The sequence below is a fragment of the Ostrea edulis genome, chromosome 4 (genome assembly GCF_947568905.1).
Source record: "Ostrea edulis chromosome 4, xbOstEdul1.1, whole genome shotgun sequence".
NCBI classification, from domain to species: domain Eukaryota; kingdom Metazoa; phylum Mollusca; class Bivalvia; order Ostreida; family Ostreidae; genus Ostrea; species Ostrea edulis.
Window position 1 is genome coordinate 52,493,389 of NC_079167.1, and position 19,078 is coordinate 52,512,466.

A 19,078-nucleotide genomic window follows, 5' to 3' on the forward strand; every position below is an offset into this window, starting at 1 on the left:
GCATGATCATAGTTTTTATTAAGAACACTCCTCTCCAACTCCTCAACCGAAAACTAAATATGATGAATGTTGATCCAAATTGATTACCAAATACACTAATAGCACTCGACTTTTTCTACTGTTTATTCACAAATGAAAGTGTACATGCAGTCTTTAAATGTCACTTTGAAACATTAAAAAAGTTAATTCATTGTCAATATGATGACAGAAATGTACGAGAGTTTTGACTCCTAAACCCCTAAACTTCACTCAGCACACCTCGATGAAGGGCACCATAATTGACCAAGGTTAGCCGAGTGCACCTAACTTACAGTCTACTCCGGATATAATGAAATCCAGGGGACCGACCTGAATTGTTTTTATATCCAAAGTTCAATATAACCAATGCTGAACTACACAAATATTACTACTGGGGGATTTATTTTAACTTCAATATAACAGATATTTCAATATAACCGACTTCAATATAAGTGGAGTGGACTGTATTTAGATTTTCATCTAAAATCAATCTTTTGATCTTCCCCATTACAGTGAAAAAGTTTGACAATATCTCACCTTCTTTAACTATGTCGGAGTTATCAGATACATTTCTATTGTCACTTTCTTCATTCTGTAAAATAGAACAGAAAATACAGCTTTTTAAAGCAAATGTCTCTGTCAAGACTGTAGCTCTACTGGTTATATTTTCCATATTGAGGCCATGTCTATGCTCAATGGCGTGAACAAAATTTAAAATATACACTAATTGAAGATGTTTGTATATTCATTTGACAAATTGTACCCTTGTAGTTCTTAAAAAGAAATTTTCAATGAATTTTCCTTATTTTCCTATACCATTTGAGGATGTTTGCATCTCACTTCTACAAGATCTTTAAAAGAATTTTCCTTTATATTCCTATGCAATTTCTTATTCCCTGTAGACACAAATACTAGAGGGGAAACAACCCTGCCCAATCTGGGTTGGATTTTTGTGTATATTGGGATATTTGTATTACTCTCCAAATTGATATTCATCGATACAGACACTAGTAAATATTGGAGAATATTTGTATAAATGATTCCATCATTCAGAACCTTTAATAACTAATTTGCAAAAAAACTTGAAAAATAGTAATATTCATTTTAAAAAATACTGTTTCAGTCTCATACTTATACTGTAAAAACACAAGCCACTGATCAGATGATCATCCATGCATTTAATCCTGTCAATCAAAATCACATGAGACTCAGTTTCCTGAACAAAACGTGCATTTCAAATTATCATTTTAAATTTTGATCTGATCAGAGAGATTTTCGACTCCCAGTTAGAGATATTTTTAGATGCTCAATTCTGGGATCCTCCTGGCCAATCTGGAAGATGCTTGCATACTAATTTGACAAATGGTACTCTTGTGATTAATAAAAGAAGATTTTTAAAGAAATTTCTTATCTATTCCATGGTCTCTTATGACCTGGCCCTGGCCTCAAACTTGAATAGGTGCTCTCCTGTATGTTTAAACTTTTTGGTTCAGTGGTTCTTTGAAAGACTTTAAAAGTAACCAACCCTACTTTCAATCTTTATCTCCCTGGGAGGGCTAAAGGGACATGACCCTTTATTTGAATACACCTGAATCTCATTTTGGTGAATAAAATTTGAATCCCCCTTTCCCAAAGGATATGTTGAGTCATGTTTTATTAAAATTGGCCCAGAGGTTCTTGAGAAGTTGACAAGCAATACAGAAAATAGAAAATCTTTGACAAGAAAAGTTCACTTGAGCATTTAGATGAGATAAATACAGTGCATGTTGGTTTACATTTTCCATTGGTACAGAATCTGGGCAGTAGAAGTAGAAGTCTGGGGAAGATGGCACCACTTTGAACCATTTATTCACTATGTCCAGGAACTTGTTCCTAATGATGTCATGGAGACCAATGAAATATTCACAACTATCTGTGAGAGAGTGAGGAGTCAATCGGATTCTTCCACGGGGAATCTGAAGCACTGCTGGATTGGTCTGAGAAGTCTGCAATTCTCTACAAAAGTAGAAAATTGGAAATAGTTTCTGATTCTTGAGTTGCATAAACAATAACCATACAATTTGTTTTGTCTATGATATAAATGTACACAGCTTTCTAAATCTGATTTTTATAACCCAATTAAAATAAAACAATCTATCATATACCCATCAATGTTTTGTTTTTTGATACTGTGGATTTCACAGAGTGTGATCCAGTTTTCCAGATCACCACACTGGTTTTCTGATTCCGTATCAGTATCCTCTGAAACTGATGATGTCACAATGCATTTACGCAGCGTTTTTTTGTGAAAAATATCGACCACGTCACAAATAAAACTGCAAACACAAAACATGTCTGTGTTTTTGGTAATTTGGATTACATTTATTATCTCATGGATGTGGATTTAAAATGCATAAGAGGGTATATAATAAATTTATCATTACTACAGTAACTTGATCCGAAGAGTCAGATCACGTGGAGTTGACAGGTGCGGATCATCAGATCACACGAGACGCTAAGCGTCGAGTTTGATCTGATGATCCATCCGTGCCTGTCAACTCCACTTGATCCAACTCTTCGGATCACGTTACTGTCGCAATGATATATATGTACAGTACAATACAATCTATCACTTGTTTATTCTGTAAGATTTCTTCATCATAACTGTTTGAAATAGTGATGATTTGTATGTCAGGAGTACTCGCAATAAATGATTTTGGAATATATTTAGAAAAAATAAATAAAAAATATATCTAACTGATCTGAACCTCATAGTGCAGAACATTTAGAATGGACACATTCTGATCTTTTTGTAATTCCTTACCCATCTACCTCATCAGCGAATCTGACAGAGGTCTGTCTTTTCAGGCCATCCTCTTTGTGTTCCGCTGTTTCTACCACGGTCACAGCGGCCTTAGCCTCCTCCACCAGCTGCTGGAAGTGTCGACAGGAAGTGTGAAGAAATGATGTGGTGTCTATCTCAATGGGGTTAGTCTCCTCACAAATGTTATTTATAGCAGCTTCAATGTCGTGGTGATCCACGGGAAATCCCTGCTGCAAACTCTGAAACACTCCTGAAATCATCATCAACAAAGCCATGAGTGGAGTTGAAAGTAATCGCTAAGCTGATGTTTATTTTCATTGTCTAATTTACCAACAAAAGAAACTTAGGGAGACACGAATGTGCAATAGTTCATGTATATGGTACATCTGTACATGCTTTCATGTGTTCTGCTTTCATCTTTTCCTTTACTCAATACATGTATACTAATAAAATTATAATACCAATTCACTAGACATTATAAACCAAGATGGAGTACACTGTTAACCAGGACTTCCAAACTGACACAAAAACTGAAATCAAAAGTATACCATTCAAGAAACTACTGCAGTAACATTCTTTCAAATCACTACACTGTTGAACCAAATCGTCAGCTGTGTCACTATTTTCTGTTGAACGGCGTTCATGGTGAGGTCGAAATATGGGACTTGAAACTTGATCCTCAGATGCTGCTGTGTTGTTATATGCACTCATATCAAATGAGTGCTTCTTAAAAGTTGGAGTTTTAATCTCATCATCAATTTCATATGTCACATCTTCAAATATATCGTCCTTGATTTCAAAGTTCCATGGGTTTACGAGTGAGTCTGTTACACTTTGCAGATGGCATTCATAAATATACACTGGAATGACAAAAGACTTTTGTTTTCCTGTCTTTGTACGTCTGGTTCCTGTTTCCTCCTCAGCACCTGTTTCTTCCTCAGCACCTGTTTCTTCCTCAGCACCTGTTTTCTGCTCAGCATCTGTTTCCTCCTCAGCACCTGTTTCAGCTTCCACGTACTTATGTTTTTCCTCTGAAGTCTGTTTTTCCTCCTTCTCTGGAACCTTTCTGTCACCACTAACCAGTTCTGCTGTTATTGATGATGAATCCCTTTTAGCGTCTACCGTAACACTATGTAATTTCAGTAAATCTTCATATGATGATGGTATGAATTTCAGGAAAAGTCTAGTAGAATTAGCAGACGACACAAAGCATTTCCACAGTGGTGTTTCCTCCATCTCCACAATAGTTCTGGCTGACTTACAACAAGCGTTACGTTGATTACGTACATTGTCTGTAAACAGTTTAAGTGTACTGACATCAAAAGGATATGGATTGCTCTGGATATTTCGATCTCTTTCCAATAAAAGCTGCAAGAATCTTTTGCAATCAGCAACACTCAAGGGAATTTCTCGTTCTTTCCTCTCCTTTACCTTCTCAAATAACAGATTAAGTAGAAGGTTGTTGGAGCCTTTAATGTCTCTGAATGTTTCATCTGTCTCTTTCACTGTAAACCAAATAAGATTTAAGCTAATCAGATATCCATATTAACTAATGCACCTGTGACCTTGAAATACCCCTCAGAATCAAAAGTTCAGACATTCTTATCAAATTAATAACTTACAAAGGAAATATTTTTACAAACATATTTACAAAACAATTGCCTGGACAAGATCATTGTTCATATATTTGACATGTTCCCTTAACCTGTTTTGGATGACCTTAAGTCAAAGTCAATGCAACTCTTTGACATTAGCAAGAACTTAAGACTTAGTGTGTTAAAGGTCAATGAGTGTATTTAATGGACAGGGCAGTTTAAGGTCGGAATTCAGTGACCTTTAATTGTAAGAGAAGTATATACCTGTTTATTAGCCATGGGTGAAAATGGCAACATTTATAGTGGGGAAATAATAGGGTATTTCTAAAGGTCATACACTCGTGCAATATTCAATGGTTGAAATAAAAGACTAGGTTCATTTCATGCACAAAATGGCCTTGTTTCTTAAATCTCATAACCTTCTTTCTTTATTCTCTACATAAACACACCATACATGTGTACTGTATTTATATAAGGTTAGAATTAGCTACATTTTATCATCCTAAAATAGTTACACAAACACGTGCAGAGATTTAGGAATTGGAACTTCAAATATTCCATTGCTGTATAATACTCAATCCATTGTACAGATCCTTCTTTTGCTGAGGTATAATATCATTCCCAAGATGTGAATGTTGAACCAAACTTACCAAGTATAAAGGAAGAGAAGTGTAGCTCCGCTTGTTGACTCTTGGAAACCAGTGACAGAACATCAAACACCAATGGCATCTGATGAATGTTGGGTAAAATTGGCCCTTTATGGATCTCATCATCATAAGGGGAGCTGGAGGCAGCATTACTGCAAATGCTGGAATGAAAGTTTACATGGAATGTATGCTGTCCACTAAATCATGTTCATTTAAAGTTAGTAATAGAAATCTTTTAAAAGCTTCCCTGAATTAACATATTTTAGTGATTACTCATAAACCATGTCTGGACTGAATATATATGTACAAGTATCTTGCAATTTAGTTCTGACATCGTAATGCTTATTCACTAATTCTAGCATTACTGTGTTCAACATTCACGAATAAGATGGTTAATGCTGGGAGAGTTAGCACTGAACTTTTACTCCTGGGAAATATGATCCCCAGTCACATGACTTTAGTTCTATTTATAAACTAACCCAATAAGAGGTATATCTTATTCCCCTTATCATATTTTGCCTCCAGCAGCTAAATCCAACCTGTGTTGTCATACCTTCCCTCCGGTAGCCAAGGCAGGTCCTCGAACACAGCAGGGTGTTGACACACATACTGCAAGTTCTCAAAGGTCACCAGACTAGAAACACACTCCAGATCTTTAGGGTAAAACTGTCAATAAAATTTACATTACAGGTGTCATCTTATTAATTTCTGCATAAAAAGTCAACAATATTTTTCTTCACTTTACATCAAGGACCTTTTAAAAACTACCACAACCCATTGATGTATTACTCACCCCCCCCCCCCCCCCCCCCCTACATGGAGTACATGCAGAAACTTGGCCTATGTGAAATTCAAATTCAACATGTCTGGAATTCTAGGAGCTTGACCTTTAATCTTTTGATGCAAAACATTTTTTTTAAATGTCTGATACAATGGAGTTCAATAATGAGCTCTTATATCTATATGTATTCTCATCTGGAGTTTGTGTATGAAGATTCATGAATCAAGATGGAAACAAACTTCAATTCATTGTCAGTAGGAAACCATTCCACCTACAAAGAGAAGGAAGACAACCTGATTCTAGTATCTCCTTCAAAGGGAGAGTACAGAGAGAACAGGCAGCTGTCCACTGATTGAAGGGGTGAAAAGTTTATCTAAAATTGACAATCTAATTAGATTGTAAAATTGACAAATGATAATGAGTTATGTCCCTTTTCCAATGCTTATACTTTTCACTATCATTGTCATCGATTTCTATTGATGATTACTGACTTTTAAGAAAACTTAATAAGATTTCTAATATATGTAATATAGAAAAAACACTATAACCTTCAATGTGTACACTTACACCTTTAATCATTTTATGTTATCATACATAGCAAAGTTTATAGTTCTTTAATATGCACATCAATATAAATCATTAATGGCAATTTAAATTGCTTATAAGTTACAATACTAAATTAGATAATGTAAGATGGGGATTGTTCACTTTGTTATCATACTGAAATATTTACATATTTATTTAATAACCTGAAAATGATAGCCATTTCCTCATGAATGTGATGCATTTATGAACAATGCGCATATGAATCTTGATAAACTTAAGTGTATTTATTTCAGCAACTGAGAATTCAAACAGAAAAGAAAGTGGAATGTATATGTACTAAATGAATTTCCTTTTTAACAAGATGTGTTTGTGAAACACAAATGCCCTTGATAATGGCCAATTCCGAAGACGGACAAGGTTACAAGGACAAATATCTTGGTACCAGTAGAAAGATCTTGTCACAGGAAATGCTCATGAGCAATATGAAAGCTCTAATATTTACCATTTAGAAGTTATGACCAATGTCAATTTTTTAAAAAGTAGGTCAAATGTCAAGGTCAAAAGGTTTAGTACCAATGGAAAGGTCTTGTCACAATTAATACTCATGTGAAATATCAAACCTCTAGCACTTACTGTTCAAAAGTTATTAGCAAGGTTAAAGTTTTCAAAAAGTAGGTCAATCTCCAAGGTCAAGGTCAGACGGTCAAAAATGTTGGTACCCACGGAAAGGTCTTGTCATAAGGAATACTCATGTGAAATATCAAAGTTCTAACCCTTACTGTTCAAAAGTTATTAGCAAGGTTAAAGTTTCAGGTAGAATGACAGAATTACAGACAGGACAAAAACAATATGCCCCCCGATCTTCGATCTCGGGGACATAAAAATTTGATATGAAATCCAACAAATCACTCGGGCATACTTATCATGAAGCCCTAATGCGGTTCATGAACAATGCCCACATGAAGCATCACAATTCATGTAGTTTGAATATTTACATTTCCAATGTTTTTGCCTTTGATATTTTACTAATTGTAATGATAGCCATTTCCTCATGAATAAGTTGCATATGTGAAGAATGCATGCATTAATCTTGATAAATATAGTGTGTGTATTTTTTATGGCTAGGAATTCCGCCAGAAATGAAAGTAGAATGTAAATATAAACAAGAATATCAGTAAAACTGATGGATGCTCCCCATACTACATCTAACCAATATACCAATCCATATAATGAATCACTCGATCACATAATTATCAATAACAGTCACTGTTGAAATATTGAAGTTTTTTTTTCATATAAAAGATATACATGTATGTTCTGAGTGACACTGACCTTTATAAAATGACCTTGAGTGACCTTTGTCTGAAAGTAATTTGCTTAATTGTTATTCATTTGTGTAATATATGATCAATACATGTTCATATATGATCAATATATGTTCAAAAATTGTTGAAATAAGGAACTTTTTCCTTATAAAAGGTATGTGTTCTGAGTGACCTTGACATTTATAAAATGCTCTTTAGTGACCTTTGTATGAAAGCCACTTTCTTGTTACTTATTTGTGTGATATATGATCAATACCTGTTCACAAACTGTTGAAATAAGGAACTTTTCCCTTATACAAGGTACATACGTTCTGAGTGACCTTGACCTTTCCAAAATGACCTTAGTCCAAAAGTCCCTGTCCTAAGGAACATTTGTGATCAATTATGATCAATTTCTGATTAAAGGTTTAGGAGATATGAGCTCTTTCTGATTAAAGGTTTAGGAGATATGAGCTCACACAAAGGCAACTACATCCTACACTGAAAAATTTTCAGGAGCATAAAAATAAATTTCATTTTTGAAACTACACCAGGGTAAGAACTGTGACACTTCATGCTGATATACTTCATGAAGCACATTAGCACTTCATGAAAGGTATGTGGGTGTGCATAAAAACATTGTTGGTTTGCAAAGTGTAACAAGTATACTTGAAGATGAATTATATGTATATCTGAAACTTTTTATTTTGTTATATGCTGACGATACTGTTATTATGGCTGAAACAGATGTAGATTTACAAAATGCTTTAATTTAAAAAAGTTTTATTTGTATTGTTCACGATGGAAACTGAATGTAAATGTTAACAAAACTAAGATTTCAATTTTTTCAAAAGGTAGAATGCCGACAAAGACATTCTATTACAATGGTAATGCCATAGAAACTGTAAAAGAATTTAAGTATCTAGGAATCATATTTTCTAGGTCAGGTTCTTTCTGCAAAGCAAAAACATATTTATGTGAACAAGCACAAAAAGCGATGTACGGTGTTCTAAATAAGATAAGACAATTCAATTCACCTACAGAATCTCAGTTTGATCTTTTTGATAGCATCGTTGTTCCAGTTTTGACATTCATACTTGACTTATTTCAAGGGGAGTTTTTTAAAAATAAAAATAAACCTATAATGGTATGAATTTAAAGTTTGTCCATGTCTGTACTGATGTTTCCCAGAAGACTGGGTGAAAAATAGCCATTTTATGTAAAAATACCAATAACGGCAGCAAGCATGAATGTCGACTGGACTAACAGAACCTTACAATATAAGGCCCTTTTGCCCAATATAAAATAAATTTTCATTGAACAATTAACAGTCCCTCAATTTTTAAATATTTTTTTGTTAAACTGATTACCTACATCACAAAGGTACATTCCAGAAGTCATGGAATCTTGGGAATGCTCGCTGCATATTTCTAAGACCACGCATCTTACAGATGAAACTTTTTGTAGTTGACAGATAAGGGATTTTTGTTTATTTGTTGTATGCACTGACATACTGTATTAGGTAGATATAAATCATTACACTAACACTAAAATGAGTGATTCCACAATAGATTAAAATAGGCTGATTTGGATTGATTCGACTTATAAGATTCGACTTATAAGGGGCACCAATGGTTGATAAACAGTGTATGTTTTCCTGTAGAAGGTCACAGACTAACTCCTTTTCCCAAAAATATTTTAAAAATACAATCCATACTTTACTTTTTAAAATCAGATTTAGAAAAAGAACTTACAAAGTAAACGAAATCTACAGGAAATATTACCATAATTTTTTTTATAATGACTTACATTGCATCTTGCTTTATCTATATCAAAACAGTTTGTTTGTTTTGTACATGTGAGAGACACACAGGTTAAGCATCACCCAAAAATGTGTTCCAAGTTCATTTCAGTCATCACCCACTCAGATAGTTATAACTTATTTTTTTAACAAAGAAAAAGGAGAAACATGAAGAATTGAATGTTTAATTTGAATAACAACTAGACAAATACACATATATCTACTACAATGCGACATATTTTCTGCAATTGTTCTACTTTCATTTTATTCCGTGTTGGGACAAGATCACAGGCAGCTCTGTATATAATGTACCTATACTGCTTCACTTCCAGTATTTGTCAAGCTTTATCGGGGCCAGTAGATAGCAGACTTTTTAGCTCAGTGGTCCTCGTTTAAGTGGGAGATTGGATGATGGTACACATTGGATCTGCACACAAACACCCCCCTAATCACACGACCAGCTTTCCCAGGCAACGGCGTTCCGGACAAGTCCAATCTTGTTATACAGGCCAAGGGTTTATCAGTTATCAGATCATTCCATCTAGAGCACATATCTCACTGGTGGGTAAAGGTTGCGTCCTATCACATGCTAAGTGTGGATTGTCCATAATTAATAATATCTATCTGATACTGCAAGTAGGCTTCAAACTTGAGGTGTACCTTTACACACTGAGTATACCTGTAACTATAGAGCTGGTATCTACATAATGTCTATATCATAACAGAATCAATAAAATCTAGATAAAGCTGAATGACAAATAATAATAAAGTGCAACTGATGACGTTAACAAAATAACCTGACCATAAACTAGAACTTGATTTATATACATTTTACAGCTTTAACTCAAACTATTTCAATTTCCATTTATATAATCATCTTACCCAATATGATTTGAATGAGAGTCATGTTATATATACAGTAAATTTTCACATAACTCATACAGAACATAAAAGAAAATGGAACTCCTTCTTCATACTTTATTGATTCAAATTCAATATTAACCAACATAAAATTATAAAATTATATGTGTTCCATATACATCACACAAGTAACAGATTCTTTTATGCATAGTCATACATACCTCTTTAATCTTATGTACTAAGTAGAGGGCAAATATTCACAGTCATATTGCAATTGAGGAATCAAAAAAGACAGTGTAGATATGAAAACTGCCCCGCAGTATCGATGTGAAGAAAACTGCCCCACAGTATCGATGTGAAGAAAACTGCCCCGCAGTATTGATGTGAAGAAAACTGCCCCGCAGTATTGATGTGAAGAAAACTGCCCCGCAGTATTGATGTGAAGAAAAGTCCATGAGCTGCAAGCTGGCGTAGTGTGCAGTTGGAGGAGTTGAATCTCACCCGGCAATTAACGATGAGATAAAACTCTCTCCACTCCAAATACACCCGTTTTTTTTTCGTTTTGAAATATGCCCCTTTCCCATTCAAATACACCTGCAATCTCCTTCTGAAGACCTTGTACATGACATTATTCCAAGCACACCTCTACCAAATACAACCATTTTCCTTCGAAAAGCAGTCTCTTCCAGACACATCTCCCTCCTTTCAAATACACCCCATCAATGCAACTAGTTGTAAGTAAAAATGAAAGCATTCAAACCAATAAGCACTTTAAACAAACAAATTCAAATCTTTTGTTGCAATAGCCACTCAAGATCTTATATCTTTCTCCAAAGACAAGAAATACCCTGTCTACCCACGCTCAATTGTTTTTTACAGACCTCTCAGATTTACAACCTTATAACCACCTTATCAGGATCCATATATACTTCAAATTGTACAAGGAGCCAGATCTCTTTTTAATGATTAAAAAATGAAAAATGAAACTGAAAATACAACTCCCTGAACTTGGACAGGGTGGTTTTTTTTTTTACCACAGTAATGCAAGATTTAAAGAGTAGCATATCATTCTGTTAAGAAGAGGCAGGAAGTACATTTCTTTTAAACCAAATGACCAATTATTTCATCTTCTTGAACTACATATTCTCAAATTTCATACAAGTAACTTATAAGGTTAAAATTTTCGTAATACAAAACCATCCATTCTAATCCTTCCACAAAAACAGAGTCAGATCTTATAAAATCACAAAAATCCTCACAACTTAACTTTCTAATCCATTCTTAAGAGACGTTCACAGCTGTAACAATATGCAGTTCCTCACAATTTCTGCCCCCTCAAAAAAAAATCCTTTCTCATTGAGATGTCCATAACTTCCACACCGTGCGAGTGATACTAGTGTGAACCTATCAGGCACCTAGCTAAAAATGGTAAATCTCGTCCCTAACCCCCAGGTTATTTGTTCTAAGTAAATGTTTGCATGCAGGTTACCCAGATATTTGAGGCTCATCCGAAATCCTAACAGGCAGTGTGAAACTTAATCCACAAGCACTATCTACCAGGCCCTAGCCACACACGATTATGTACAGGCATGCAGAAACTTATGAGGGTGAATATTTTTCTTACCATATTAAATAAAACATTTCAAAGTTTGAAGATCATAACAAGGATCAATAGACCTACCTAAATCAATAGATAAGACAAATGACAAATATTTGATTTTGAAATTTTTTTTCACTCTGCACATTACTTTCATACATTACAGGTAATGCAAAATGACCCAATATGCGTGATCAAGTAAATTGAAAACTCATATTATCACAATATGCAAAACCAGCTATCTGTATATGATTTTCCCAGACACTTATCTTGCTTACTTATCTGTTCTTTCAACAGAAACACTAAAATTATGAACATAGCTGAGCACAATAAACAATTCTTTACAATTTCCTAATAAACTGCACAAAAATTTCATTCATTAATTGGTACAACTTTTTTGTCTTTTTCATTACCTATCATTATAAAATATCCCCATATGCAAACATGGTTCCAACACACACTGTTGACTTTAGATCTCCAAATTTTAATGCTGTTTGCCTATATAAATATCGCAAGACAAATAACCAACATACCCAGATAATTCAGAGTATACTCAGAGAGAGCTACACTGTTTACTTTTGTAATCTCATTATTCAGCCATAAAAACAAATTCCATCATTTCTTGGTATTAATGAAGTCATTGCTGCAATGATTAGTCCACACAGCAGTGATAAAAACTGGCATAACAGTCGAACCATAAGACATCCTTATTATGTCTATTTTTTGTCCTTCCTAGACCTTAATTATCAAGTCATTGCATCTTTTAAACATTTTCTGGAAAAGTTTCTTCAAGATTTACAAGTTCAACTTTAACAATGTGTTCAATTTGAGTCTTCTTATTAAGTCGTATTTGAATCTTCTTTGTATATATTATGCTGAACGAAGACTGATTATTTATGCCAATTCAAATTATTTTTAATTCAAAATATGAACTGATGCACTGCACTTGAATATAAATTTCCGTCAAGATAATCATGTCCAAGCATCATGCTTACCTGATAGAGAATTTACTATAGCCACTTATTCCCAGAATTTGTTACCATCACCGAGTCTAATTTTAAACACTTCCCAGTACAAATCCAGCACATGCTCATCTTCATTTGAGTAGTCTCTCTTTTATGAAATTGAATGGGGAGGTAAGAAGGGAGTCTAACAGGTAAGTATGACGCTCGAAGATAAACATCTCAGAGGGAATTTATAAACTCCTTCACATCATACTTACCTATAGAAAGTTTACTATAGTGACAGAGTTTGAAACTAAACTGGAGATGGGTATAAAACATTCACTTTATACCAGTAAAATAAAAGGCTAAAACTTCTAAAATCACACACAGAATGAGGATGAGCAGGCACTGAATGTTGATGTGTATTTGGGGGGTGTCTGAAATTTGACTCGGTGGTGGTAACAAATTACGGAATAACTAGCTATAGTACATTGTCTAACAGGTACATATAATGCGACATTGTCTAACAGGTATGTATAATGCGACATTGTCTAACAGGTATGTATAATGTGACATTGTCTAACAGGTACATATAATGCGACATTGTCTAACAGGTATGTATAATGCGACATTGTCTAACAGGTATGTATAATGCAACATTGTCTAACAGGTATGTACAGGTATGTATAATGTGAAGGAGATAAGTTAATTCTATGAAGATAATATATATAATGAAAATATTCTTTCAATGAAACAATAGAAGTATAAAGTAATGTGAACATCAAAAAACAATTCTGATAGTCCTACTGGCTGTGTGGCTATGATTTGTATCTTTGGAATTGTTGATTTAGTAAATATTGAATATAAAACTTGCAGTAAAATCTAGTGTTATATCATATCTATTTAGCAAAGTATTTCTATCCACAATATGCTTGTTAAGAAATTTAAAATCCAGCTGCATATCGATGACTCTTGTAGAGAATTTTCTCAACTACTATAAAGCAATACTATAAATACCTATTTTATGCTCATCAACATCAGTCCATGATTAGTATCAGTATGATTACAGTTAAAATATTACTAAACAATCAACATGCTTAACTAAAATCTTTCTTTGGCTCATGACAATTTTAGAAGTCCATAAATGAAAAAGGTTTTCTCTTCAGAAGATAACATGTTAATTCACTAATTTAAAAGCATTCACAGTTAACTTAATCCTGTACTGTATTTATGCATCTATGTTTTTAAATACTGTAACAGTATTATATGGCATTAATTCACAGGTTGGAAGGAACTTTTCCATGAAGGACACTACAGAGTGATACCAAGACAACAATTTCACTTAAGAATTTCACCCTAACCAGCAAAATCAAATTCCTACTAATTAGGACTTTATAATCCAATACACTGTTCCATTCTTGGTTCTTCACTTTCTTAAATTTACAGTATCATCCATGTATCTATATAAATTTCTTCAAGAATTGAATGAGAAAGACTACTAGAAACCTATCCTAGCCTACCTATCTTGTCAAATCCCCTTGGGAATGGCAGATGTTCTTCCAAGCCCTATCTCACCTCATGCAATACAATATAAGCCAAGAAAACGGTCTGTTTGTCAATGACTAGTAAATTATAAAGGGGTACCAAAAGAAGACTGCCTGTATCGATCTGTTACTGTAAAAGTGATTATTTACGCTGGGGGGTTAAGTATGCGTTTTCCACATCCAATTTAATGCGTGGAGGGAAATATGCGGTGAATGCATATAATATACATTATACCAAATATTTATAACTATACGTGTGGGAGAAATTTAATCGTTTACTACGTGACTACATAATTAGTGTCCCTCTCCCCCAAACACACACAAATAACCACTTTTACAGTATTGAAGGAAACCTGACTTGTAAAACATGCACCAACCAAAAACACAAAATTGCCTGTAAATGTACTTACTCTAAAATATGGCCATGTAGCAGCAGACATAAGGATGCAGCAGTGAGCTGGAAGAGTTAGATCTGGCATTGACTGTACTGCTGAGACCAAACCTTCCAACTCAATGATACATCTTCTCCAAAAAAATACAATTCAACATAAAATCTCCCTCCTTTTCTCATGCAAAATAACATTGCAATGTCTATCAAGCAGAAGTAGCTGCACCAGCATCAAAAAAGTTTTACGCTGCATTCACACCCACAACCAACAGTGGTCAATCAGACTCCCAGTGAAATCTGGCTACTGTACTTCCCAAGTCAGGATCATCTTAAGTGCCAATTCAAACCCTCTTCCTCCATTTTTATGGACCCTTCTTAAGAGATTGCAAACACTGACTTTGTACTTTGACAGACCAAGGGAAGATTCTACTATCTATCGAGGGGTTGACAAGTTGAGACAAGACTAGTTAGTGAGGACCTTTAGAGAGGTTTATGGACCCCTCTACCAGACTATATATGCTTTTACATGGCCGTGCTCATAATGTTCCTTATTAAACCTTGCATACAAAATAAGTAAGGGAAATTCAACAACTCTGATAACAACATTATAGGCAAATGATGAAGGGAAATTTGGAAAGTTAATGACTTTTTATAACTAGCAAATTGAAGGAAAAACTTGTTTGCATATCTCTCTTCATATTCACTGATAATATTATGCTATGTTTGATAGTGTAATCTGGATTGTGGAAGATAACAGGCGACTATCCGGTGAATATAAAGAAAGAAATTGACACAATCACCCCTCCTATCTTACAATGTCCACCAGCAAGATTTTTTCCCCATTTCCCTCCTCTTCCAGAATAGGAGCAATATGAATGACCTGTTAAAACACAACCAAAATTTGACCCTTATCTCTGCTGTATTATCACTAATATTAAGTATTCTGCCAAACACAGTGCCACGTCTCAATGACAATGCAAACAACGTCACGGCTAAGATGTGGGCTAGAACTGTTCTCTGAAAGATGAATCACGATTTAAAAAAAGAAAAGCATTAATTCATACTTTTCTTAAATAAAGTGTACCAAAAAAATTAATTATATTTATGATCATGTAATGGGCCTTTATCATATAACATTAAATTTATGAAATGCAGGTATATTTTGAAAACCAAAAATTGATTTATAAAGAATGAGTCTGAGAGAGATTGATTCTATTCAAGTAGGTTATTTGACCGAAGTCTTGTAGTCATTGATGCAATATAAATCAATGATGGTCTTGTAAAGTTTTACTCTTCATAGACAATGCAATTTATGAACCCCTTTTATTCTTCAGAAGAAATACACATACTCAATGAATGTGTAGAATTATATTCAACAGTTTGATATACATGTATTATGACAAGTCTCAGAGTGCAAACCCAATGTGATTGGGGGAGTTCTTACACCCGTGCCAGCAGTACACTCACAATGAGAAAAAGATTGACTGCATTCAGAATGAAACTGTATGATAATGGAACAAAACACTCCTGTAATGATCCAAAGTGGTAGGCGACCATGAAGAAAAACTAACAAACTAGCAGCACAGAACTGACAAACTAGCAGCATAGAACTGACAAACTAGCAGCACAGAATTAACCATTCTCTCAGAATGGTTATGTACAGGTCACAATGGGAAAAAGACATGAACTGTTTGAATATTAGCCTGTCCCCACATCTACAGTGTTCTAAAATATATTCCATGTCTTAGTATGCATAAATTTGAGTTGACTTCATCATTTATCACCAGAGGAGACTCTCCTGCTTTCCCTCTAGTTAAGGTACCAATCCTATCTTTTCCCCAAAGATGTACTGCATATGTACCTATTCAAGCATATCTAAAATTGAGTATGATCAGAGCTGGTGCATTGTTTGACAAGATCAAGAATTAGTGCTTCTTCTCTGTATGCTTGAGGATAGATAGAAAAATTCACATTCTCGCACAACCATAAATAAGTGCTAACGCTTCAGTGACAGAATGTAAATTGTGCTACAATATGTACAGTCAGTATCTCATATCGTGTTGTTTATACATTCACTTAATATATAAAATGGCCAACAAAATATGTGGTCAAATTAAAAATTTGTGCAACTATTTCTTCAGGTCTTTTGAATTTAACTGTTTTTGTCAGATCTTTTTAAAAACATCATATATAGATTCTGTACAATTTCAAATCTAACAACTTGATATAAATTGCTCTACATACAATATTTGGAAGACAAATGGTTTTTAAAAAAGAAAAATCTGGAAATCAGAGCTTTCTTTTTCCATCACAAACAAAATTAAAAACTTCCAAATTTCACTGCCAGAAATTCTAGAGATTCTGTTTTATCTGATTAAGTAAAAAGTTTTATGCTTTGAAGACAGGTTTAGTAATACCAAGTAAATATTTCTGATAAGTCTAGGTAAGTTCCCCCATAAATTGCACTTGCAGCTATCTTAATAATTTCAACATGGACCCTTCTAAATTTCTCAATTAATTTTAGATTTCAGGATAAAATGATAATTACATGAGGTTAAAAAAAATAGGTCATGACTCTGGAAATTTTTGCAGTAAGATGTGTAAAATTTATCAATATTTTTTGTGCAAAACAATCACAACTGATACAAAAAGAGATGCTTTGACATTGTTTGTCATTAGGTTTGTCAATTTAAGACTCTTCTACTTTCATATTTTATAGTGCATTTATTATTGAGATTTAATCATACCAATTATAAGAAGGAAATATCTGAAATCTTAAGTGCAATAAGGTAAAATTCAAAGCCATCTGCCTCTTTAATAAACACAGAGATCCTCACTTTTCTCTCTTATTTTGTAATTCATTATACAATCACGTAAATACATATTGTGATTAGCAAAAACCCTGAAGATTTTCATACTTGGAAGTGTTATACTTTGAAGATACTAGAGCTTTCACATGATAACAGTGCTATCTGGCAAGAACCCAAGAGTCTGCAAAATGGACGATCTACAGACATAGCGAGTCTCATGTACTGGTGATACCATAACTATCTCATCTAATACTGTAAAAAAAGTCATTTACGTGAGGGGGAAATTTACACTAATTACGCAGTCATTTAATAAGTGCGTAATTTTCCCCCATGCGTTTAGTTATAAATATTTGATGTAATATATATCATATTCAGTTACTGTGCATTTTTACCCCACCCATAATTGAAAACGTGGAAAAACGCATAATTAACCTCCAGCATAAATAACCACTTTACAGTATAGTGTGAATGTTAATGTTTGTAAACTTAGCCCAATTTGGTATTTGTACAAAAATCATGTATCTTGAGTTATAAATTCAAGTAAAAATGGGTGATGCTGTGCTATTCTTTCTCATTTTATGCATTGAAGTCTACCTCTCTCTGTCATTAGACAAGATATCTTACATTAAAAAAATCAGACATCTGTAACCTAGTTAACAGTTTTATCAATGTAATCTGATTATCGAGGGCTTACTAACAAGACTATAGATTCAGAGTCCATTCACGATCTGTATTTAATCCAGTATAGTCCACGATAAAACTGTCTGCTTACTTTAGTTATATCTCAACAAACAGATATACTGATAAAAACACCCCTCAAATTAAAAGTATCCATCTGAATATTTCTAGAAATTTAACTTCAATTTCTCTCAAACATAATCAAAATCAAATATCTTATATTACAAGACTACAAATACCAATAAGCTACTAATACTTCAAGATTAAAGACCAGAAGTTTTGATTTTTATGTTGAATAACAATTATATCTGACATATTCAATCTGTCTGAAACAAAAATTATCTGAAATATCTTAAAGGAATCAAAACATATATTTTACGAGGCATTAGAATGGTATTTTCCATAATCAGAAAATCGTTAGCATTGTCTGAATCTCCTCTGGCACATTCCGGATGTGCATTTTTCAATTCCATTAAAAGGCAAAAACTTGCATATGCTACATTGCTTAAGCATAGAAATAAGAAAGGATATATTTTGTTTTTTATATGTGCACTAACCAATACTTTTTATAGTATGAAATTCATTCCAGCTAATCCAAAAAACTGCAGATATTTTCTTCCAAATTTGAACTCTGTAAACACATTTTTTTTATGTATTTTGTGGTAAAATCATAACAAAACTGCAGTTTTACGTCTGAAATCATCAACATCTAGCAGTTTTCTCTTGAAACAATGCTTCTCAAACATTGATTTCAGTACAAA

The 19,078-nt window shown here is 33.8% G+C and overlaps 1 protein-coding gene and 1 long non-coding RNA gene across 2 annotated transcripts in view; both read right to left on the minus strand.

The window, feature by feature from the left end:
• Positions 1–19,078, minus strand: part of LOC125669762 (KICSTOR complex protein SZT2-like) — a 99,919-nt gene that overhangs the window by 47,948 nt on the left and 32,893 nt on the right. The window contains exons 21-26 of the mRNA XM_048904505.2: positions 5,617–5,729; positions 5,067–5,224; positions 3,370–4,326; positions 2,822–3,071; positions 1,794–2,013; positions 556–610 (exon numbers count right to left, since the gene is read on the minus strand). Of these exons, the coding sequence (XP_048760462.2) occupies positions 556–610; positions 1,794–2,013; positions 2,822–3,071; positions 3,370–4,326; positions 5,067–5,224; positions 5,617–5,729 (1,753 nt within the window). The remainder of the gene's footprint in view (positions 1–555; positions 611–1,793; positions 2,014–2,821; positions 3,072–3,369; positions 4,327–5,066; positions 5,225–5,616; positions 5,730–19,078) is intronic.
• LOC125669777 (uncharacterized) lies at positions 9,667–12,938 on the minus strand. The gene is made up of 2 exons (XR_007368024.2): positions 10,578–12,938; positions 9,667–10,180 (listed from the first exon to the last, which is right to left on the minus strand). It is a non-coding gene; the product is annotated as an uncharacterized LOC125669777 (long non-coding RNA).